This window comes from Pangasianodon hypophthalmus, chromosome 21 (assembly GCF_027358585.1).
Source record: "Pangasianodon hypophthalmus isolate fPanHyp1 chromosome 21, fPanHyp1.pri, whole genome shotgun sequence".
NCBI lineage: Eukaryota > Metazoa > Chordata > Actinopteri > Siluriformes > Pangasiidae > Pangasianodon > Pangasianodon hypophthalmus.
This window is the reverse complement of record NC_069730.1, coordinates 11,050,132-11,075,292: the sequence shown is the minus strand read 5'-3', so window position 1 is coordinate 11,075,292 and position 25,161 is coordinate 11,050,132. Positions and strand designations below refer to the sequence as shown.

The 25,161-nt window shown below is 39.3% G+C and overlaps 1 protein-coding gene and 3 non-coding genes across 4 annotated transcripts; all 4 read right to left on the bottom strand.

The window, feature by feature from the left end:
- Positions 1-1,218: 1,218 nt before the first annotated feature.
- On the bottom strand, positions 1,219-22,982 carry ncapd2 (non-SMC condensin I complex, subunit D2). The gene is made up of 32 exons (XM_026925735.3): positions 22,823-22,982; positions 22,365-22,484; positions 21,009-21,084; positions 20,844-20,902; positions 20,581-20,753; positions 19,372-19,517; positions 18,768-18,895; positions 18,284-18,407; positions 17,031-17,178; positions 15,310-15,507; positions 15,099-15,233; positions 14,215-14,302; positions 13,582-13,774; positions 12,535-12,653; positions 12,194-12,406; positions 11,687-11,861; positions 11,466-11,550; positions 10,393-10,529; positions 8,213-8,345; positions 8,020-8,095; positions 7,614-7,811; positions 7,148-7,308; positions 6,922-7,030; positions 6,633-6,756; positions 6,046-6,201; positions 5,653-5,830; positions 5,372-5,466; positions 5,213-5,293; positions 4,818-5,001; positions 3,747-3,888; positions 3,138-3,248; positions 1,219-1,554 (listed from the first exon to the last, which is right to left on the bottom strand). Exons 2-32 carry the CDS (start codon positions 22,480-22,482, stop codon positions 1,475-1,477), a joined length of 4,143 nt encoding a protein of 1,380 aa, XP_026781536.3. The 5' UTR covers positions 22,483-22,484; positions 22,823-22,982; the 3' UTR covers positions 1,219-1,474.
- LOC113533661 (small nucleolar RNA U85) lies at positions 13,857-14,175 on the bottom strand. The gene has a single exon (XR_003403440.2). It is a non-coding gene; the product is annotated as a small nucleolar RNA U85 (small nucleolar RNA).
- On the bottom strand, positions 15,633-15,929 carry LOC113533665 (small nucleolar RNA U85). The gene has a single exon (XR_003403443.2). It is a non-coding gene; the product is annotated as a small nucleolar RNA U85 (small nucleolar RNA).
- Positions 19,737-20,092, bottom strand: LOC117595750 (small nucleolar RNA U85). The gene has a single exon (XR_004576927.2). It is a non-coding gene; the product is annotated as a small nucleolar RNA U85 (small nucleolar RNA).
- Positions 22,983-25,161: the final 2,179 nt, after the last annotated feature.

Here is a 25,161-nt window from a genome sequence, read left to right as displayed (position 1 = left end):
GCATTATTATTATTACCATAATTTAAATAAAGGAAAGAACAAAAAAAAAAAACAATTTTATCTTGTTTTGTAGGTGCAGTTTGTAATAGCACTCGCAGAAAAAAAAAAAAAAACCTACAAAAATGCATACATTTGAAAGAAAATAGACACCAAAACTTTGTGCTGTGTTCATTTAGCAAGGCATGAAGAGCCCTCCAAATGGGTCTCAAAACATAGTGCTTGTATTGCTTAGGAATACTTTTTTTTTTTAATGAACAGTGCTCTAATGTGCTGTTGTACTACACACACACACACACACATAGATATATATATATATATATACATATACACACACACACACTTTTTTTTTTTAAACATTGTACATGTAGCTATGTTGCTGGATGATATCTCTCACATGCTAATTTGACTAGCTAGCTAACTGAGAAGGTGCTTGTCATTGCCTAGCTATAAAGAGATAATATACTGGTCATTAAATAGAATACTGATCTAATCTTCACATTTTATATAAACTCTCAGTAAATATAGCGTTGGGTCTGAAAAATGTGCAAGTGTGAAATCACCCTCAGCTGTCTCAATAGCTCTGCTGCAGTAACAACAATCTAAAATCTGATTGTTTGTGTTTTATACTGCCAGGCCACGCAATATTCAGTACAATGTGTTATTTACATTTATGGCATTTGGCAGACGCCCTTATCCAAAGCAACTTTATCTCATGTATACAACTGAGCAGTTGAGGATTAAGGGCCTTGCTCAAGGGCCCAGCAGTAGCAGCCTGGTGGTGCTGGGATTTGAACTCTCAACCTTCCGCGCAGGAGTCCAATGTCTTAACCACTGAGCTACCACTTCCCTTCTCTTTGTTAGTTGTCAGTTTGAATGCATGTGTACAACTTTTCATTTGAACGTTTGCTCACGTGCACAACACACAGGCAGGGATTTACTGTGGGGCAGTGCTGCCTGTCTATATTTTTATTGCAGTTTACCTCACTGGTGGTAGAGGAATCACAATTTCAGGCTGGTTTATACTTTGTGTTGAAGCATGCTTGCGTATATGACGCAGAAAGAAGGTTTAAGAGTAAGTACTGATGGACTGACATTCACACCTATAAAATAGCTAAAATGGTTATTGAATTAAAGTTACATTTTAAAAAAGTGAGTGAAATGTTTTATTTCTGTTATATCATTCACCTCAGTTGCACAGAAACCAAACAATTTCTGATATACTTTTTAGGCTATTTTTATTAAGATCATTATTCCAAATTATGTAATAATGATGCAGCCTAGCACAGATATGTTACAAAATTACTGTTTTAAACTGGATAGAAAAATTTTATAAAAGCATGGATAAAAACGTATAATATTGAAAAAAAGAAAAATCATGAAAAAAGTGCATTCCGAATGGAAAGAATAAACAAATAAAAAGATTAAAACAGGGGGAAGGTTGGCAGAGACTCAGGTGATAGGAAGAAAAGGAGGGCTAGTGGCGTAGACGAGTGCGTGTGGTACGTGCGATGGGTGTGGTGACTTTTGGAGTTTCACTCTCTGCCATCACAGCATCTAGGTAAAAAAAAAAAAAGAAACCCACAATTAAGAATTAATGTAAGAATATATATATATATATATATATATATGTATATGTATATGTATGTCTGTCATAAAATCACACACAACTAGCACAATACAGAATTTCAGTTGTACCACAAACACTTAGAATTAAGCCAGACTTAAATTCTGTATGTTGATGCATTTCCTTTTGCAAGTCTGTTCTCTCTATAGCAGCTCTCTCAGTGAAGTAATACACACATGGATTTTCATACCACTGCTATGTTGAGGACGCTCAGCTCATCCTCTCCTTTCCTCTCTGACACTCACGTTTCTACACAGATCTCAGAACATCTGGCAGGCACCTCATCATGGACACCAGCACATCAGCTGAAACTAAATCCCAGCAAGAATAAGCTGCTGTTCATCCCTGGCGATGCATCCTCACGTCAAGATCTTGTGATCTCCCTGGACAACTCTCAGATCACACGTTCTGTTCATGCACACAACCTTGGGGTAGTCCTAGACAACTAACGATCCTCGCATTTCTAAACTGATACCATCATACAGGTGTCTTCTTTACAACATCAGGAGGATTTGACCTTTTTATCCACAGAGGTCCCTCGGGTGCTTGGTCAGTCCCTTGTCATTTTGAGACTGGATTACTGCAACTCCTTACTGGTCTGCCTCTAAGTGCCATCTGAGCCCTGTAATTAATCTAAACTCTAGCCTTGTTTTAAACCTCCCCAAGTTCTCCCACACCACACCAATGCTAACATCATATTTAAAACACTGATGCTTGCACACAAAGCCAAAAACAGACCAGCAGCAGCGCACCCCCCAAGCACTTACACTCTGCTGTGCACCCCGCACCCTCCAAGCCTCCATCACTGCTCCACTGGACCCACCATGATTCAAGATACCCAGGTGCTGAAATGAACGTCCCCTGGCTGTCCGAAAAGCTGAGTCACTGGCTTTCTTCAAACAAAGATTAAAGACCTATCTCTTCACCAAGCACTTGAATTGGAACTTTGTTAAATTTTGTTCTTTTTTCAGTCATTCTGTTGTGTTTTCTTTTCATAGTGTACTATCCTTTGCAAAAGGGTTTTAGGTTGATTATACTCTCAATCTGTGATATAGTGAACCAGCAACGAGCATGTGTTTTTGATAAATCCTGGTACCAGGATTTGGGCTGTTTATTAACAGCCCACAGTAGTCTTTACCCTCTACCCTACAGTAATGCAGCAGTGAGGGCATTCAGCTTCTCACAGGGGAGAGGGAACGACTGCTCAAGCTTTATAAACAACACACACAAATGTGCCATGATATCTCCAAATTCTCACTTGTGGCATCAGTCACACACAAGCTTTATATTAATAGAACAGCATAACATATAGACCATCACGGCCAGTTGCGTTTTGGAGCAAGGTATAACATGTTTGACTGAAGATCAGGATTGTTTAGAGGAAATATACAGATACACAGTCAAACTCCATCTTTTCAACACAACAATGCTAAAGAGCATCTGATCATATGCCAAACTGGAGTACAGGTTTTCCCAAATTGATAAAGACTGGTGCATGGCACTGCCATCTCACCTTCTTCCTCCTCTCCTTCGTCACTGCTAAAGGTGATAATTGTTTTGGGGCGAGCACGGGAGGTTTTGGGGGTCACCAAGTCACTGTCATCCATCCTAGACTTCCCACGACCTGCAATGAGGAGAGATGTTATTTTCCCTTAAGCTAACACGGGTCTCATGATGATGATAACAGAATGCTATGATAAGATGTAGAAACAGTGACAACAGAGCTGTTGTTGCAGATATATCAGAACATTAAAACTGAAATCTCATCACAACAACAGAGTATATTTCTTTCCTCAGATCTCTCATATGCACTGTTTGACCAGTTTCTCAATATTGCATTACATTATGATGGTATCGCAACACATGCGTTGTGTTAATTTTTTTTTTTCCCGGATGTGCATTAAAGAAAGCAGGATACACGCAATAGCCATCTTCTGTACACATAGTTAGAAGCAGGTATAACTCCAGCCTTGTGCAGCATGTTTGTCAGGCATTCAGACATGTCCGAAGGTACCAAGAGATGTGAAAATAAGCTGCTGTAGATGTGACTATAAATAAATCAGGTGCACAGAGAGAGTGCGCGAGAGAAATAATTTTGAGAGACAGCAATGTGTCGTGTTACCTCGTGTTGGTCTGCGAGCGTTCTTGGGCACAGGGGTGTTTTTCTGCTGCTCTAGCTGCTGCTCTCTCTCCTCATTTTCCACATTTTCCAGACCTTTTGTATGCACTGCTGTTAACTTCTTCTCAAACTCCTCTACCTGAGCCTGTGCCATTAGAGGACAGCAATAAAACATGTTCAATTAAATTTTCAGCATAAGCAGAATACTGAAGATGTATCAAATCACTATATCAAAGTGACATTTTACGGACAGTTTGAATGGTAAGGATAATTGTAAATGGTGGGGGAAAAAAAATGTTTTTTTCTCTGCACTCCTGCAGTGGGCATTGATGCATTCAAACAGCATCAGCTGAGGTTTATATCAGAGTTATTCAAACTTTGGGGGTGATGAAAATAGAGAGAAAAAAAAAATTATATATTTAAATTACCATTAGACCTGCCAACCTTTACTTTAATTTAAAAAAATAAATAAATAAATAAATAAAAACCCACATCAAGTGAAACATTCTATTTATGACTGACACTGTTCATAAACACCCCTGGAAGCCCCACCCACTTCCCCAAATGTCATTTTAGTAATGTTTCGGCCAGTGCTCGCTTAACTCAGTTTTCCTGCTTGAAAGGTAATGAAAGGTTTTAAGTTCATTAATGTGAAATAAAATCTACCAATGTGTTTGACTTAGCTCTCATTAAATAAGTAGTTAGTTAAAATCATTTTAACTGGGGGGGAGATTAAATAGGCCTACAACTAAGTGTTAAATTAACTTGACAAATATTTTTAATGGTAATGATAGTTGGACAGTGTGTTAGTTTGAGCAGCAGATCAACAGTGAAAAATGTCAGCAGTGTGGAACCATTTTTAAAGTTTCTACGAGGGAAATTAGACAAGCAATTTGTAAAAGCATAATATGTTGAAAATGTACTGTGATACGTTTTTACTGTTCACTGTGTTTACACCCCTCCCCCTGCAATAGTTGAGTACTGACAAGTTTGGTTTTTTTTTTGGAGGGGGCACAAGTGGACCTCATGGGGAACAGGTTTGAATATGCCTACAGTGTGTGGAGTCTACCATACCTTAAACTGGGGCTTTGCTCTGCGGCGGAGTTTGGCCAAGATGGAGAGCAGAGGTTGGTAAACTGCATCCTCTGTAAGTTTATCACTATAACACTCCCAGCATTCCTGCAGCTTCTTAAAGCCTCGCTCACACATGGAGAGCAGTGACAGAGATACAGCCAGATCTGCCCACTGTCGCTCAGTCCTGAACAAAATCAGACATACGGACATTCAGACATGTGTTTATACTTTCTATCCTTAGTAAACCACTGAACCAAAGCAATACAGCTTCTAGCCGAAACATTCACATCATTACTCTTATGAATTATTATGAAACCTATGCAGGCTACTACTTTGCTGCGGATAATGTGAGCCATTTATTGTGGAGGGAAAAACTGGTTATTTTAACAACTCACTTTGCTGTTCTGAAACGCTGACAGAGCTTCTCCACCAAACTCTCTGTCTGCCTCTCCTTCGTTATGTAGGAAAAGAGCTGCCTATGAGAAAGAGACAGCAATTTATAAATTACATATTTACAAATATTTTAACCAAATACTAAATGAAAATGGATTTACTTCATAATAGTGCTGAAGTCCTCCTCTTTCATCCCCCTCTCTGGATCTGACAGTCTGCTTATAATGTCTGGCAGTAGATTATAGATAGCATTATCCTGTGAGAGGAAATCATTAACATGATTAAACACAGAAATAGAAACAAGTACATCAAGAAGCACAACTTGTTCATTCATATATCAAGATTCAAATGTACCCAAAACAACAACAAACTGGCCCTGTATTTAAAAGTATTTCTAAATCATATAAAATCATCTAGCTATGTTAGACTAATAAGTGCCTACCTTTGCAGAGAGTTCATTGAAGAAGTTGACTGCAAGATTTGCAATATGTGGCTCAGGGTCAAGCAGCAGTGCAGCAACCTCGCTGACCTGACCTTTGACCTTCATCACATCCTTTAGCACCAGTTGGGTCAGAACCGTGATGGCCGTCAGGCGCACTGACACATTTTCGTCACACAGCCTTCACAGACACATCCAATAGGTAATGATAGTTGTTTCACAATTCATTATGTAGGTCACAAAACATCTTGCTGTACAGTGAGCTAAGCTGCATAAGGTTTAGCAGGGTGCAGATTGGAATTTATTTAAATTAAATTTAACAAACTAATACATTACCTTGTCAGTTAGCAGGATACAGATATGCATGTACATCAGTTATTAGGCAAGTGGGCGTACCTGGCGTACAGGTTGGGGGTCCAGGGTTCCAGAATGTTGGGGAAGCGAACAGTCAGGTCTCCAAGGGCAATGATAGCATTTGCTCTGACGACTGGGAGAGGAGATTTCTCCAACACCGTGAAGAGTAAACGGATATTATCCTTACACACTGCTGGACTGAGTTGGTGTAGAAACATGAGAGAGACAAAGATTTAAAAGATTTAGAATTAAAACTAATCATATACACAATCAGAAATTTTTACTTCCACATTAAAACAATGGTTGCAAAAGCTAGACTGACATTTTCCATCACTGTTTTGTTAATTAGTTGCACAAGGACATTAAACAAGGTTTCACTTTCACGACCAGTCAAAATAATTAAATGTGTGAACCAGCTAGCAAACAACTTCCATTACAATAATGCTGCTAAATTTTTCTTTTTATGAAAAAAGACAAAATTAACGTATAAAAACTCAAACCATGCCCTTCAACACTGAATTTCTATCAATTTATATTTATTGCAGATTTGATAATAATTACAATTCAGATAATTCAGTCTGTTAAAGGTAATAAAAGTTTAATACTATACAATACAGTCTGCGATTTACCTGATCATCATGAACTGGGAGAGGGCGAGGCAGGCAGCAGTGGTGAGTTGGGTATGAGAATATCGGCCTGGTGAGCTGCACACCTTCACCAGCAAAGGCAGAAACACACTGAGCATGTTCCCTTCTGTACACACAAAATGGGGAAAAAAAAAAGCAAAAACAGCAAAATTAAACATGAATGGCATTAATAGATTAATAAACAATTTATTCAGACTACCACCATAGCTCATATCAAAAACACTTGATTTCATGAACTAGCCAATTAAATAAAGAGGACGTTAGCTCTCACCGGCTAAAAGTTCCGTTTCACAGATTTTACGTATGAATTCTGCCTCTGTGTCCTCTGCTGAGGCACCAGTCAAGCCAAGCTCTTCCTCCACACAGCTGTCATTGGCTTCCTGTCACACGGGATGCAAATTAAGTTAAACATCAGGATCATAATTATCAGGTTCAGAAATCTGTGCATCAAGAATCAGCATCCCTTTGTGAAGAACTGTCCCCATCTTGATACAGACCTTGTTCTTGTTGACAGGCCCTTTCTCCTTCTCCTCTTTCTCCTCCTTCTCTCCCCTCCGCCGCCGGAGCTCAGCACTCACACTTCTCTCCAGGTGAGACACCTGCCAGAAGGCCACGAATCCACACAGAGAGAGCAGCTGTGCCAGACTCACACAGTTTACTGCATACAGAGTATAAAAGAGAGAGACAAAGAAGGAGGGTGTAAGAAGGAAGTGAATTTGCAAAGAAAAATGAGCTTGAGAGATTATTGCTTTTACCCCTCTCAAACCTTATGCCAAGTTCCACTCTATAATTAAACTCAAATGCTCTTGAAGCTTTTGGTTAAAGAGATTAGGATAAGCAAACTGTGGGACAGTGAGCCAACAGGAACAGGACTGAACCTGTTACAAATTCAATAGTTTAAACACTCATACATAATGGAAAAGTATTATGCTCAACAGAGGATCCTACACATTTCCGCTATACCTTTTGGCTCCTGGGAGTCCTGGGAGCCTTCTGACATTTGTGACTGCTCCCCACTCTCTGTAATCTGCTCCAGCAGGAGGTGAGCCGAGCGTTGGAGGAGGCGAGCACATAGCTGATCGGGTGACTCGGCAAGGAAGTAGATGAGGCGGACGGCCTGCTCCATGAAAGTCTGCCAGTGGGGCTCGGCCAATATCACTCCTATGCAGGGGACAGGGTGATAGTCACTACATGGTGTTTATAATTATATGAAGGTAATTGATAAAATAATTTGATTTTTCCTCAGTTTCTTTTACTTAGGTTTCTTTTCCTTCAGTTACTATGGATGGTTTGGAACCAAAGAGTCTCTAGCATTAGCGTTTTCCATTTTGTACATCAGAATGCGACTAGAAAACACTCGGGTGTGTACCATCAGCAACAGCCTGGGTCAGACAGCTGAAGAGATGGTGGTCCATCGGTAGCCTGAACGCAGCTCCTTTAGATTGCTACAACAGTAAGGATAGTTATGAAAAACCTTTCTGTATACATAGCATACTGTCATTCTCACATGCTCAAGAATGTATGAATGTTTAGTGGTATATGACTGCTGCATGTTAACATACCCTTATGTGGTCAGTAATATTGGTGATGGTGATAACAGTGTCTCTGGCCAGCAAGTAATCTTCAGTCACCTTCTCTCCCAAAGCAACAGAGCAGAGTGTGTCCAGATTACCGAGTACAACTTCCCTCTCAGCTCTACACACACACACACACACACACACACACACACACACACACACACACACACAGGAACATATATAAGGTCTAAGGGACCAGTTTTGCTATATTATGGGACAACAAAAAGTGAGACAGAATATGAAATCCCCTTGAGTTTGCCCAAGACTAATGTAAGCGCTTATTAGCGGTCACCTAGCCAGCTAGCTAGCTACAGTCAACTCCCTTCAGTCTCCTCTTCAGGAAGCGAAAACCATGCTCAAACATACTATCTTATGTTCTGGATCCTGAACAGATCCTTTCTTTCTCCACATTTTGGACTTTTCATCACTTTAGTAAGAGATTCATTTTGATTCCAGAACTTTTTTGGTTCATCTCTGTATTTCTTTGCAAATTCCAAACTGGCTTTCTGATTCTCACTGCTGATGAGTGGTTTGCATCTTGAGGTATGGCCTGTATATTTCTGTTCTCAAAGTCTTCTTCAAACAATGGACTGTGATACCTTCAGCCCTATCCTGTGTAGGTTACTGATGTCATTGTTATTTTTGGGTTTTTCTTCATAGCTCTCACAATATTCGATGTCTGGTTATTAGTACACCAGTAGTTTATCTTTTTCAGGACATTCCGAATTGTTGTACTGGCTATGCCCAATGCTTGTGCAATGGCGCTGATCGATTCTCCATCTTTTCTCAGCTTTAAAACTTTAAAATTTCTCTCATAGGTAGCTTTCTGGTGTTCATGTTGGTTTATCCTTTTTAACAACAAATGTGGTCTTCACAGAAAAAAAACAGGGCTCAAACCAAGAGTAGACATTCAGAGCTATTAACTGTTTAAATTAATCACTTGACAAATGGGTGGGTTCAAACAAAAGGTGCCATGTTCTAAGCTGAAATTCTGATCTCATAACACATTCTTCCCTGCTTTATTCACTCTATTACTTTGGCTGTTCTTAGTAGTCCATAAGTACACAGTTAACAGTTAGCTCATTAGAGACTGTACTTGGGTCAGTATAGTCCCTGCATCATGTTAGTTAGCCACTACATGTAACAAAGTTGTCCTGAATAGAAGTCGCTTCTCAGTTAGAAAGAATTCCTAGTTGTGGTTGCACTATTGATGCAGCTAATATTTACTCAACCACATAGTAGAGGCAATGTGAAGATGACAGATTCACAGTACAGGGACCCTCATGTGTGTCAGAAAAGCACTTGATTTTTTTGGCCTTTTATTTTCTGCGCACTGTGGGGGTCCCTGGAGGACTAGTGCTTAGGCCTCAGCGCTCTCACTGCTGCAGTCCGGGTTCGAATCCTGGCCAGGGAACCACCCCAGCATACAACAGAGCACTCTCAGTCCCGGTCTCAAGCCCAGATAAAATTGGGGAGTGTTGCGTCACGAAGGGCATCCGGCATAAAAACTGTACTAACTGTACTAATCAAATATGCGGACCAATGATCCGTTGTGGTGACCCCTAACGGGAGCAACCAGAAGATTTTCTGTGCGCTGTGCAGACGTTGGGCTAGTTTATATTAAGGGAGTGCATTTTGTTCACTTCAGCAGATGTTATTCAAGTCTAACTTGAATCTTTTACACCACACCCCAAAAAACACACCCAAAAAAACCTCAGCTCCTCCACACTCATATGTTAAACAGCAAAGCTTTTTATATGTGCCATTTATTTTTAGTATTTTTTAAATTATTTATTTTTGTTTTTGGTGTTTGTTCTGGTCTGCAGTGTAAAATGTCTCTGACAAAGTTGAAATTTTTTAAATTATAACTAATTAAATAAACATGCACTTACCATGCAGACAGGGATTTGACAGTGAGCTACCATGACAGCATGCATTTATAATGTTGCAGTGGTAGCTCACTGCTGTCAAACCCTGTCTGCAGGAGCGGGCAGGATTGATCAGAAGAGTCTATCGGAGTAGGTGGGACTGCTCAGAATTTCTTTTGAATTGTGTGTGACTCGGATTAAAAAATGTGTGCAATAATTGAGGTATGAGGGTATAAATGTTTGAACAAATGAAGCTAATGTACTGTGTATCTTACTACAGTAAGATTTATGTCTCACCGTGCGGCCATGCCAAGCAGCAGTACTGCAGCTCTCCTGCGCAGTGCCGAGGTCTCTCTCTTTCCTGAGAATCTTTCCCACAGCACCTGCACCACAGACGCCTGCAGAGCACTCTCTGTGCTGAAAAACTCCTGCACCTGCAAACACACAGACTTTGAGCATGGTGACTTGCTCTCTGAAACATACTCCGCATAAATTACATGGTTACAATACCACGGATTTATAACATTGTTTCATCAGTCGTGGTATTTGATTACCCACACTGCACTGCATTTTATTCCTTCTCCTGATTAACACATGCATTATATGCATTAAACTTTTATTTAGGATTTAAGGAACACAACAGCATTTTTCAAAATAATTTCTATTTGTACTGTATGGATATTTAATGCTGTGTGTAACTGCTTTTCTGTTCCTTACAGAGAAAAATGACACTTTCTTCAAAATTCAATACACTTACTCTATAGAGTTCTAAGAGCACTTGCTGAGGTACTGTTGTTACAATAGAGGTCTAAGAACACTTGAGTCAGTTTAAAAAAAAACAAAAAAACATCTATATGAAACTTTTTCATAGATGGCTTTCATAAATTCTTCAGTCAAAAGAATTCAGAAATTAAGCTTTAAATCTGTATAATTCATCCTTCAGAGATGAACCTATATTTTCAGATGGACAAAGTTATACATTACTCATGCAGCCACCTAATACATGGTTATGTTGTTTACTGTTGAACTGAAAAAGGGGTTAATTTAGCATGATGTAGTCATGCATGTTAAAATGCTCTAAGGAATTATCAGTGCACAATGTCAGTGGGTTTCTGTTCTTTTCTTGTGTTGAGGTACTAAACCTTGGTAATCACCCCCTCCCTCCCCCCACTACAATTGCAAATGATGGGTTTGATTAAAAACATCTGTAGTACTCCAATAAAATATTCAGTTTGTCTGAACAGGACCAGAACTGGAAAGCATGAGCCTATACAGGACATTCAGAAAGTTAAAGTCACATAGACTGGCCATAGATCAGGACTGTTTTTCTACAGATATCTGTATAGTGACCAAATAATTCAGTTACTCACTATCTCCTCCAAACACTGAATGGTTCCCAGTGAGGCATCAACCATCAACTCACACAGACTGTCCACAAGAGTTTGGGCCTTGGTTCTGTCCAGGAACAGAGACAAGAGGGAGAACACAGGACAGGATTAATATTTACTCTCACTTACACCAGAGACATTGTGTGATTCATTACACCCACTCACACCCTGCGAACAAGAGAGAGAAAACACAAAACACACACCTGGTGCTGTCTCCCTGAGGGTTGAGGTAGAGGCGTCTGTATGCCTGTATGACAGCATCTTTGACTGCAGCATCGGAGGACCAGACCAGTGGCAGCATCTTCCTCACCCCACACACCGAGTCTGCCACGCTGAACTCACATGCGGTCACACAGAACTGTACTGCCTCCTGAACCACTGAGGGTGTGAGAAAAGGGAATCATTTTACTTCTAAACAGCAACAAGGTACAGATACTACCTGTAAAGATTTACACTAACACAAAACAACATTGTCCAGAACATTCAGTCCAGTGTTGATGAACACAAGTCATTTTAAAAAGATAAATACTTCTTACAGAATGATTAGACACTGGTAATGTATTCTACGTAGTGTTTTTTAGTGTAGCTATTTATGCAGATATACAATATATGCACTGTGGTACTCCGTTAAAGAAAATGCTTTTGATAGTTACAGATGTATAAATAACTGATAACCTGTACTACTTTTACAATAAATATACAAATGTTACCTGTAGTGGTTTTCCAGTACAGCATGTTGTTAATGATCGCAATGGCTCTCTCAACCTGCAGGGCAAAGCTCTCTGTGTCTTTCAGGTACTGAACCAACATCTCCTGCTTCTTCAGCTCACTCTCCTTCTCATCACTCTCTCCTTCTCTTTCCTTCTGTGGTGTGGGGGGCTGCTCCCTCGCTCCCATATCTGAAGCCTGTTCTTCCTCAGGGCCTGTAAGCAAGGAGGAATTCAGAGCGAGCTGCAGCGTTATATTTGTGCAAACTGAACATCAGCATCAACCATAACAAAACTGAATTTGATCTCTTAACACCCAAGCCTCAAGGCAGCAACATGCTTACCTTTAAAAAGTGAAGCCAGTGTGCTAATCAGTGTGTCTGCATTCATGTCGGACAGAGCAGAGAAGAATGGAGACTCTGGGTAAAGAGTGTGAGCTTGCACACACAGCCGCACTGCTTGCCTATATGCACAGAGAAACACACGAAAGAAGAGAAAATCAGAAAATCAAATTTCATACACTTGAATATACACAAAGCCACCGAGTTCTATTATATGAAATACAAAACGCTATCAGGATTTTAAGCCTATAAAATAAAATTTATTTATTTATTTATTAAATTTTAATAATATTAATAATTATTATTGATAATTATTTTTTAATAATAATTACTTAAATATCAAATTTAAATATATAATTATATAAAATTTAATCACTTAATTTATTATAAATTAATTAAGCAAATACATTTTAAATGTCACAAAAAATAAAAATTAAAAAAAATAACTCAGCAAAAATATTAAGCTCATATATTCAAAACAGTTTTAAAACTTGCAGTTCTACCCTAATTTAAAACATTGCCAAAGGGTTTGCAGCCATAAAGGACGTATAAATGTAAAGGTCTTACAGTAATTTTTTTTTTAACTCATGCAATGCACTCATCTGTAATTCCATTGTGACCTTTTTTTTTTTTTTGGTAAATACTGTTTCTAACGTTATTCTGACTGACCAATAAGAACCTAGGTAGTTCAGGAATGATTCTGTAACTTCAAAAAGAAAAGAAAACAGCTTACTTTTTGAAAGAGTAGACGTGGAGAGAATTGTGTAGCTTGATTATTTGTTAGCAAGACAAATGAAATGTGCCATAAGTTTGGTGTAAATGTAAATTTAGTGAATGTAGTCTGGAATTCACTGGGCTTTTGTCCCCAAACAGACACATGATCCAATCAGAGAATGATTCTGAATCACTGGGGTGTTAATCTTGGTTATTAGTCAAAACAGAGCTACAAATCTGTGCATTTCAAATGTGCAACTATAAAACACATTAACAGTTTGTATCACTTTGCAAGCTCAAAAATATTGTCAACTTATTTTGATTCCATTCTGTTACCTGTATTTGTTGTGTCTGAGGTACTGAGCAATTCGGACAGCAGTGTCTCTGTCAGTGCTGCCATGTTCGCTTTCTTTCTCTTCATCCTCTTCCTCCATCTCTGGGTCACTGCTAGCTTCCAGATGAGCTCTGACCGTGTGCGACACCTCCGGCTCCATTGCAGCCCACAGATCCGACGCCGAGATAACTGGGACTGAGAATGAAATGAAAGTAACGGGTATTGCTAAAGAAGGAAAAACAACCTCATGGCAAAACAAGTTTAAGAGTTAATCTAACACCCTCAGATTACCAAAGATGCAGTTCATAGGCTACTGGATACAGCAGAGCTGAGATTCTATCTGAGTCTACAAACACACACACACACACACACACACACACACACACACACACACACACACTGTCTGCCCTTTCACTCTCTCCCCAGCATTACTCTAGAGAAGAGTGTGAGTGAAGGGGCTTGGTGACTGTAGGCTGGCCCTTACAACAAAGCAGCAAAACTCCACTGCCCTGTCAAGATTACCAGCCAATAGGAACACAGGAGAACTCAGACTCGCATCCAGTAAGCTCACATTCGCCTTGGTATCATCACTGGGCAATATCAATGTAGAGGAAAAACTATACGTTTATATATACCTGGTGCTTTCTCCCTCATGTTCTCTCTCATCTCTTTGAGCTTGGCTGTCTCTTTTTCCAGAGGTTTCTTTAAGTCCACACTGCTCAGCTGAACAGATGAGAAACATCACCATTACATTATTAATTAAGCTGACTGATGTAACTTTACTACAAATTGTGGATTTATTTGTGGGACCTACAACCAGAGGTGCTTGAGGTATTGGACATTAAGCACCTTTTCAATCATGGTGGATTCTATAATACTCAATACTTTAGATGCAGCATATAAATAGGCCAACCCTAATCTGACTTAATCTTGGCACAATGACTCAGGGAGCAGACACAACAAAACCAGCATACAAAGCGTGTTATAAAACCCATGCTGTTCTGATTCGGCAGAAAATAGGACTTTTGTATCTTCGAGTTTTTGCACCTTTTAGTTGCAATTAAATTCTTAGTTATTGATATCCATTTCTTGAAGCAACCATTGCAAACACTTACTGATTTCGAGTGTTCAGTCTGTGTGTGTGTTCCCCAATTTTGATTGACATTAATTTTTACATCATTTTGGTAGTGAGAATCACACATGGTATTGAAGTCAGAATTTTGGTGGCAGGGGCCACACAGTCATATGGCATATTCACAGTCATTGTGGCAAGATTATGCGCAAAACGTGTAAAGCATAAAGCACCCTTAAAAGACCCACTCACTCTCCACAAGCCCTCAGCTGTACCTACAGCCATTTTGCATAAAGTAACCAAACGTTTAAAAACAAAGCGCTAAGACAACTGTGACAACTGTATTTGAAAATCTCTACTGGTTAACAAGCTTCAGTGTCACATTTACAGTAATATACATCCCCAAGACTAAAGCAGACAATATATAGGCAGGTTAATAGAGTTTACCTTGCAGCTGTAGGGATTATGGGCGATGAAAGCAGCCACAAGTTGGATGGCACTCTTACACACATGGACTGATTTATCACCAAGACGACCAACTGCCAATTCCATCACTTCAGTGTATCTACATAATGGCAAAGCCTGAGGAAGAGAAGAATTATTCTTCTGTTGTTTCCAAAACGCACAAACTGATTTCATTTATCACATACACACTTACCTTGCTGTTCACAATGCGAGTATACACTTGAAGCACCCGAGCTCTGACGTGGGAATGTGTGTCATGGATGTGTTCCTGGAGAGTGTCGAGGAAACGGTCTCGATCTGCTCGACCAGAATCGTCTAATTTATCACCACTTAACACACGTACCAGCACCTCCCCCAACACCTCACACACCGCCACACGCATACTGGAACTCTGAGAGAGACCGAGACATTATAAAAAAGGAATGTCACCTTTAGTCAGCATTCATACTTTGTACTGTTTTGGGAATACCAGCCCTAATAAGGTTCATGACTGTGGAGACAAACACTCTCAAAGTTCACCCTCAGATTACCAAAGATGCAGTTCAGAGCCTACTGAATAAAGCAAAGTGCTGAGAATCTACCTGCATCCACACACACATAAAACACACACACACTGTCAGCTCCCTCCACACATGCTCTTACTACTTCCTTTAGAGAAGGGCGTGAGTGAAGGGGCTTGGTGACTGTAGGCTGGCCCTTACAACAAAGCAGCAAATCTCCACTGCCCTGTCAAGATTACCAGCCAATAGGAACACAGGAGAACTCAGACCCGCATCCAGTAAGCTCACATTCGCCTTGGTATCATCACTGGGCAATATCAATGCAGGCAAAGACCTGTGCACTTATTCTCATGCATGTACCTCACTGTTTTGTTTGTAGCTCTCAACACAGCATTATCCATAAGTACACTAATATCTTTATCTATGATATGTATTCCGTCAAATAAATAAACCATATGGCCAAAAGTATGTGGAAACCTGACCATCACATTTATGCTTGTTGCAAAACCTTGGGCATTAATATGGAGTTGATCCCTCCAATTCATGTTACAACAGCCTCAACTTTTCTGAGAAGATTTTCCACTAGATTTTGGGTTGTGGCTGTGGGGATTTATGGGGGGGGTTGGCGGTAGTCCTGTGTTCAATGGAGTTGAGGTCTCGAGATCTTCGACACCAGCCTTGGCAATCCAAGTCTTAATGGAGCTCACTTTGTGCACAGGGGCATTGTCATGCTGCAACAGGTTTGGGCCCTTTAGTTCCAGTGAAGAGAAACCTTAATGCCACAACATACGAAGACATCCTATACAATTGTGCACTTCCAACTATGTGGCCCACATGATGGTCAGGTGTCCACATACTTTTGAATACAGATACAAAAGTATGCAAATGTAAATATCTAGTTTATTATTTTAACTGGGATTATTGAATATAACAGAGATATGCCTAATGTGTATTTAATCCTATATATTACTTTGATACTTCATCATTCAACCATTAACACCACCAGTTCTTTGTTATGAGAAAACGCTAGCTAACTGTGGAAACCGAACACATCAAGTACACTGATGTAGAACAGTACAGAGAGGCTTAAACAAAACATTCTGCATAGTGAAAAGAGGAACTGTAATGTCATAAGAAATTCTGCATCCAGACAAACAACAGGAATAAGAAAACTATCACTAAAAACAAATATTTAAAAAATGAGAATGTGGGATTTATTTATTTTGTTTGTTTGTTTAAAGAAGCAACCTCTTCTTTGATGGTTTGAACTATATAACAATATAAATGTAGTGCTGCTAGAAATGTTCATTCTGTCTGTGACAGCAAGAAATCAGAACTTACTTAATGTCAAATTGCATTTAAATACTAATACTATAGTATTAGGGTGATTACCCTAATGTGTGTGTATATGTACCTCTCCATCCAGATGTGTGAGAAGCACACTGATATTAGGGATCATGGCTTCAGGAACCAGGGTACTGAGTTCAGACAAAAAGCTAGAGAAGGCCTTCACACCTGATCCCTCTCTAGCCAACTCATCACTGGACTTCTGCCCGATCTCTCTGGAGCACAAACAAAATGCACAGAATATTCATGACGCATGTACATGCACACTCAGGCACACAGATACGCATGCACAGGCACTTGCACCCTCAGCTTGTGTCTGTCAAGTTTGTCTGTCAATATGTAATGTAGCAGTACCATTCTTTCTACAAGAACAATACTGTGTATAAATAATACACTGTAATAATATACATGTAATAAAAACCCATCTGCATTTATAATAGCAAAACAGTATTGGAACAGGAACTGTTTGGAAAGAATTCTCAGACAAAATAAGAACAGAAGAAATAGTGATATTTATACTGAATTTAACTGAAAATAATCATATTGAGTTAGACCTGGATTAAATTATGAGAGATTTAGTTGTATCTTGTCACTGTTACTAGTTTAACTGTAACCAGATGCATACAGCATTGCCTGAAAGATGTACACACCATCCTTAAAATGCATATAATCATATTTACTGCCATACAGTATCAGAAAAAGACCCTGTTTACCTGTGTATCTGTAGTACACTGTGCTTACAACAACAATAATAAATTTAATTTACATAGCACCCTCCTCATACCCAAGGTCACAGCACAACCCAAGTGAGAAGAATGAAAGTGAAAGGTGAGAAAGGTTTTAAGCTGGGTCTCAAAGGTGGAAAGTTTAAAATAAAGTCTGGGTGATATGTGCAGATTTTTTTTAGAATGAGAGAGAATTCTAGCTGTAGAGTTTTGAATGTGTTATGGAGGACACAGTTTTTTTTTTTTTGTTTTTTTTTTAAACAATATTAAACGAACACCTCTGCTCGTAGCCATTTTTAGTTTGTTTAATTTTATACAGACAAAAATGCACATTGTTTTGCATTGATTCAAAAATAAAAAGGAGTCTTTTCAATCATGATTTTTTTTTCATTCAAATTTTGTTAAAAATATTCTTACAATTGACTCAAATCAAATCGAATCGTGAGCAGAGTGTATTGTTACACCTTTAATCATGATAAATTTAAAAAAAAAAAAAAAAAAAAAAAAAAAAAAAAAAAAAAAAAACTTTGACGTATTGTTCCACAAACTCAAAATGAATTTCATGTAATAGCTAGCATTTTGGACTGAAAAGTACCTCATGATCTCTCCTACAATTGCTTTGACTCCATACTCTGAGCTCCAGGCTGCCACTGCCTGTGCACACACTGAAGAGAGCTGCTCAAAGTGCTGCAGCAGCTGAATCACCTTCACACATGCTCCTGCAACACACACACACACAAACATCATCATCATGCAGAAGCTTATACAATACTGTATATCCATATTTTTATCCACATACTCAAAACAAAAACACAATTCAGACAACACTTTTATCCAAAATCTTACACTACCTACAGTTTATAACTATGGCAATATCACTAATGCCAATTTTTCCATATAAATATAAAAGATACATAATGTTTTAAACATCATTCTTGACAAAAAGTAGGTGATTCTCAGGCATAAAAACAAACCATAAAATACGAAAACATAAAAGAACATTTCAAATCCTTAGGGCCCAGTATAAGAGCTTTTTATTATGCAGCTCCATCTCCATGTACTTGTGTGTGTTCACTAACCGAGCATGTGGTTGTATTTCTTCACCATCAGTCCCAGCACATGGATGATAGCATCACGTGTGGGTTTACTCTTCATGTGACTGATCGTGGGATTCTCCAACAACTTATAGCAACAACACGTCACACAGCTACAGAACCCAAGGAAAAGTGAGAGACAGAGGAAATACACAGAACAAAAATAATTACTAAAATTGTTCAACTGGCATAGAGACATTCATAACCAACAAAAGAGCAGTTTAGTAGCAGGGAGAGCAGGTAAATTAAAACAAACACTTCAGAGCTTTTCCAACCTATTCACTTTCAAATCTGTAGTAAATCACTGTGATAGAAGAGAAATAAGGTATATATAAGGTAATAAGGCACTTCAGGGTACGCTTTTATAGGGAAAAAACTTCAGGGTCGTAATGGTCTGAAGTGAATCAGATCACACCACCCTTCATTGATTGAGAATAAAAAGTGTTTTATTCTGTTGTGTGTCTTTCTTCCTCAGACTGTCCAGGATTATGACAGATAAACTACAGTTATGTGAAAAGGTATTAGATTTAAAAACAGTGGTGTGTTCCTGGTGCAGAGAATGAACAGAAAGAAAAGGGGCGTGTCTCACCTAACAAATTCTTCCTCAACCAGAGAAAGGCTCCACAGAGAGCGGATATCCAGTTGGAGCAACTGGGTCAGACACTGCAACACCGTCTCACGCTCACTGTCCCAATGCAGCAAGCCCTTACCACAAGGCTTCTCCTTTTTACGGCCCTGTAACACACACACACACACGTTACACCTGTGTAAGTTACCCTTGTGGATGTATAAAAAGTTTTAAAAAGCATATGCCTGAATATTAAAACTTGTGCCAACCAACACCTTTTCCATAATAATAAAAAAAAACATTCCTAACTAAAACAGAGCTTTTACCCAGAGGAAATCAATAAATCCAGATAATGGAATCCAGAGGACAGAACGTTTGCCAGTGATTGCCCTCAGATTACCAAAGAACATGCTCAAAGCTGTACGACCACAAAGAGAAATGTGACCCTACTATCAGAGAGAGAGAGAGAGAGAGACACAGATAGAGAGAGGGAGAGAGAGAGAGAGAGAGAGAGAGAGAGAGAGAGAGAGAGAGAGAGAGAGAGAATATGTGCAAGCTCCCATCAGTTTGCTAGACCCATTTCTTTGGGAAACAAAGAATGCTGATTGGTTGCTAGCTGTGCTGTAGGTGGGCCCTTACAGCAAGGCAGTCAGTCTCCACTGCTCAGCCAAGATTACCCACCATCACAGAGCACAATCTCTGGGTCATTCAGCTCACAGATGCCATAGTCTCATCACTGGGCTCAACCACCATTAGCTTTCACTTTTAATTTAATAACCTGTAATTCCACAATAGAGGTATTGGGACTGAAATACAGAGTATTGCTATAATAACAGGCTCTGTTTTTACAAGAGTCTACGAGATATATAAGGCTGGAAGGCTTTGACCTTAGCCACACATGCATGGCAGAATACAGGTAGTGAGTCTGGTCCTGACTGTCACAGGGTTAAACTAAGAAGAAACATCATTGATTTCTAATCGAAGATTGTGAAGATCTAATGAACCTTCCTCCCTCTCTTCAGTTTTGTGTCCTCAATTCTAGTCAGAACCTGGGAATGAAGATGACAATACCAATCTCCTTGGGGATTAGGTATGAAGGCAAGCTAGAGTCAAAATCCCAGAAGGATTGACAAAATATTACCAAAATATGACCATGCTAACTGTTCCCCTCTAGTTTCCCAATCAAAGTTAGCACTGACACTTCTTTTATCACCAGTGTAAGTACAGTACCTTGGGTGCAGTGACAACACTCTCCCTGTAGGAGTCACTCTCCAGATATTCAGTGAGTTTGCAGAGCAGAAAGACGCTCATCTTGACCGCATTGAGCTGCTCTTTGCGGTCTGCTGCTGACAAAGACCCAGACAGGAGGAGGGGCGGCAAGGAAATGGACAGGCCCTGGACCACTAAGAATAAACATGGGGAAAAGATGAATCAAGGGAGAAGCAGACCTTCATCACAGCACTCATCTGAAAGCCTTCATCACTGAGACCTACCTTGTATGAGAAGCTCCAGCGTGTCCTCTTTCAAAGTCACATCCACTGTGCGAAAATTCCTGAAATCAAGAACATTTACTCACACATTTACTCCCAGTAGATTCAAACTTAAATATCATCAATAACCGTGACCAGTTAAAATAAAATGAGCAGTGCTGTACTCACTGCAGGACGCTGTATGCTGTGTCGAAATGTTCCAAGATGCACAGCGGGCCCTGACTTCGCAAAGCAGCTTTAAGGCCTTATTGAGAAAGAAACAGAGAAACCTACTGTAGAGCCAGATATTCTGAACTCGTAATCCAGATCACTGGCCAACTCCAAAGCTGATGGAAAAATAGCACTTGACATCATAAACACTCTAAAGAATTAATAGTGTGTTGTAACGTGAGGGGTCTTTAAATGGCAGAAAACTGCATTCGTCTGTTTCACAGAGGATTTATAGTCAATTTTTGGGAGATGGAAGGAAACCACATAGACACGAAGAGTCCAGGTACAGAAAGTTCACACATGAGAATCAAATCACTGTGTTTATCAAGAAAAAAATGAACTCATTCCTCCATTTCCAAAACACCACACCGCATGGACAAAAATTAGCATATTACAACTATATGGCCAGAAACAGCTGTTAACAAATGATATAAGTGCTATATATTTATTAAAAAAAAAAAAAACAGGTTAAGCTGTGTTTTGTTAGAATTGGACCAGGGCATGGACCAAATGGATCTTTCCAAAGCCATGAATAATGAACACGTCCACAGAAAACGTATGCGGTACCTCTGAGGTGGTCAAAATACTCACCGAACAAAACAGAAAAAAAAATCAAACATTTAGTTAAATCCACTATATTACAGGACTCTACTGCTATCTCACAATAATGATTAATAATTGATCTAGTGTTTGGTCCTACATGTACTTGTTGTATGGACTCATTCATAGTCATGATGGACTCATGTATGGACTCATTCATAGTCATGATGGCAGATAGCTTCTGGAAATTAGTCTGTAATCACTGTATTATTCAATGTATAAGGACTCATGATTTATGGGTAATTGTAAACTGTTGAATTTTTTTTTTAATTCAGTGTATATATTTGAATGAATGACTCCCCTGCACATCCTGCACAATTAAGAAATAAAAAGTTTTGAGAAATTCTGAAGAGCCTGTTCAATCAATAAAATTTTCCAATAGAAATGAGGAGGTGTGTTTAAGCTCTGTGTCTGCGTATATTATACAGAGAATAAAAGAGTACATATAGAATGAAATAGTATACATATATGAGAGAGAGAGAGAGAGAGAGAGATAGAGAGAGAGAATGAGTGTACATATAAAATAAAAGGTATATAGAGAATAAAAGTGTATAGATAGATAGACAGAGAGAAAAAAAAGAATAAGAGTGTACAAAATGTATATAGAGAATAAAAGTGTGTGAGTGTGTGTGTATATATATAGATAGATAGAGAATAAGAGTATATATAGAGAGAGAGAGTACCAGAGTATAATGGAGTGTTAGATGTACATACTGTGGAGGTGGGAGGGCAGCTGTTTAGGTGACTGCACGCTCTGGACCACATACTGATTGATGGCTCCGGATTTCAGCAGATCATCCAGAGTCACAGGCACCACGAAATCCCACGACATGTCTGTGCGCAAGAACAACACCAGAAACACTGTTACCGAGTCTGTAACAAGCCTTCGACTAGCTAAACACGACTCAGTGAATTAACCGGCTAGTGTAACTATTTAGCAAGCTAGCTCCAGTAGAAGAGAAGCATTAGTGTCCTGCTGTTCTGTAAAAACCGACATATAAACCGCTTGAAAGCTCTTCACATCATCACACAATGTAACGCGCCTGAGAGAGCCGCTAGCGCTACACGCTAGCTCCTGACCTCATTAACAAGACACCATTACAAATAATATCACAAAATATGCACTTCACAGCACACAAAACATACCAAACTCAAGATACACTTCTACTTACTGTTACAGAGCCGATAACTTCAGCACATATCAGTGCTTTATATACGACTAAAAGCTGAGGTGCTCTAAGTTGTTGTTAACGCGCTAACGGTTGACTCCGAATCTTTGAATTGTACCACAAGCGCGCCAAAGGAAGTGCGTCATCGCCCCGCCCACTCAGCAAAATAAAAGCCTGTACAATTAGAGCGAATTTACCGATTATAAGGGTCATGAGAAACTCCTCTTCTCCACGGTACAGTTATTCCCTGCGTCCAACCCACCTAATTCTTCTTCAGCTTTAAAAATAATTCAATAAATCAATATAAAGGGTGAGAGTACATAACATCCAGGAGCAGGCCTGAGAAATAATGATGTAGTTTTATAAACGTCTATAAAATTGTTTATAAACATTTGTAATTTGAAAAAAAAAAAAAAAGTGATTCCAAGTGAGTTGGAAAATAATTCCATAATATGGGCATTAAAACATTCCCTTTTTGTGTCATATTTTCTTTCTCTCTTTTTTCTTTCTTTCTTCCTTCATACAAAAAAACGATCCAGCAGAATATATCAGCACATAATATCCCAGTTTTTAGATCTTCAGTCTTTACCCATATTTGTTAAAGACGCCTCACACTGTCACAAATCCGTGAATGCTTCAAAGAACAGTACCTGCACGACAACTCTTTACTTTTTGCAGTGGATGTCAAAAGTGTATGTGCAGTCTATATGCGTCCCTAATGAGGATAAACTGAGAGCTCTAAAACGTTTTAGCTGTATGACTGGAAAAGAATCCAGCCTCTTCTTCATATTCTCAGAACTCATCTCAACACTAAACTTTAACACTAAACTGACTCAGCTTTGACTCTCAGATGAGAGGCATCAGTACAGGCACTAAAACAGGACTTTATCATAGCCGTCTGTGGCCAAGAGAGCAAAACTGGCTGTACTCTGGTGGGAGGGGTGGCATACTCTCTCTCTCTCTCTCCGCTGGTAATCACATCGACACTAATGATGGGCTTGTGCATGAGAAAGGGGGCAGACAGCATTTTCCTCCAAGTGTGTTATGCTGCCCCATGACGCAGCAAGTGCAGCAGTTTGAAAAGATGCAATTAGCCGGCTTCAGGTGTCTTGGAGGAAGCCTTCCCCCTCCCCGGTTGGTGGCCGTCATATGGAGAGATCCATAAAAGGAAATCCAGCTGTTCATTTCTTTCTTCTCCACATTTCACCCAGTTCTGAAGTATAAATGGAGTATTGCTTGCCCTGGCTCCAGCATAGCTTTTTTGAACATATAAATGAGTCAGAAGATTCTACTCTTAAAGTCCCCTTCATTATAAACATGCAGACTCTCATTCCTACTTACAGTACAGCTCTTCCCTATTGCCCATGTTGCCACTACTGAGACCACAGATGCACTGTGGGTCTGAAATCATGACGCTTCAAAAGCCTCCAGTACAATCCTTCAATTTTTTTTGACAGGCAAGACAAAAACGTCAAAGACATTTCAGGAGTAAATTAAATGACCAGCCAAATCATAACTATGCCACATAGCCACTAATGTCATGGGCCCCATAGGATCAGTTTTTTGTCCCTCATCAACCATCATGCATCACTGCAGAAATGCAAGTAGCTGTACATTGGAGAAACCAAGAACGTTTTCCAAACATCTTCATACCATCAGAATGAAGAATTTCTCATTTTCATTATGGAAACCAGTTGGCTGAATTATCACCGGATCTAGGCAGCATGAAGAATCTGCTCTGTCTGGATGTGACAGAGAACAAGTTGGAGCACTTCCCAGAGGAAATGGCTTGCCTGCCCTCGCCCACTAATCAGCTGGTGTCCTGAACCTCATTAGTTCCCTGCCAGAGGGCATAGGTCTGTCGTTACACATACTTCTGCACACAGGGCATGTGTATATGTCCATAGTTCGCATCATCACTTTGACTCTAATGCTAAATCCAATATATTATACGATCATGTCATGTGTGCGTTTCCTCTATATGCTTTGCATTACACTTTAACCCCCAGATGAATGGCATTATAATGATCTCCTTACAGAGTAGTATGAAAAGATTAACACTGTTCTCTTCACTACTTAGCATGAATGTCACACTGGATATCCAAGACCTTCTCTTTGAATGTAGGGAGCATAATTGTAAAAACCTATTTGTAATTTCATTAATTTCATTTATCAGCAATGTAAACAATATTTGTGGTAAAAGACACAAAACCTCTTCACATGCATGAGCTTTATCTTGATAGCAAGGTATCTGTGGTGAATAGGAATGGGTGCAAATAGGAGGTAGAAGACTGAGATTAAAATCATATTTACTAAGACTTTGGTAAATGCATTTTTTATTT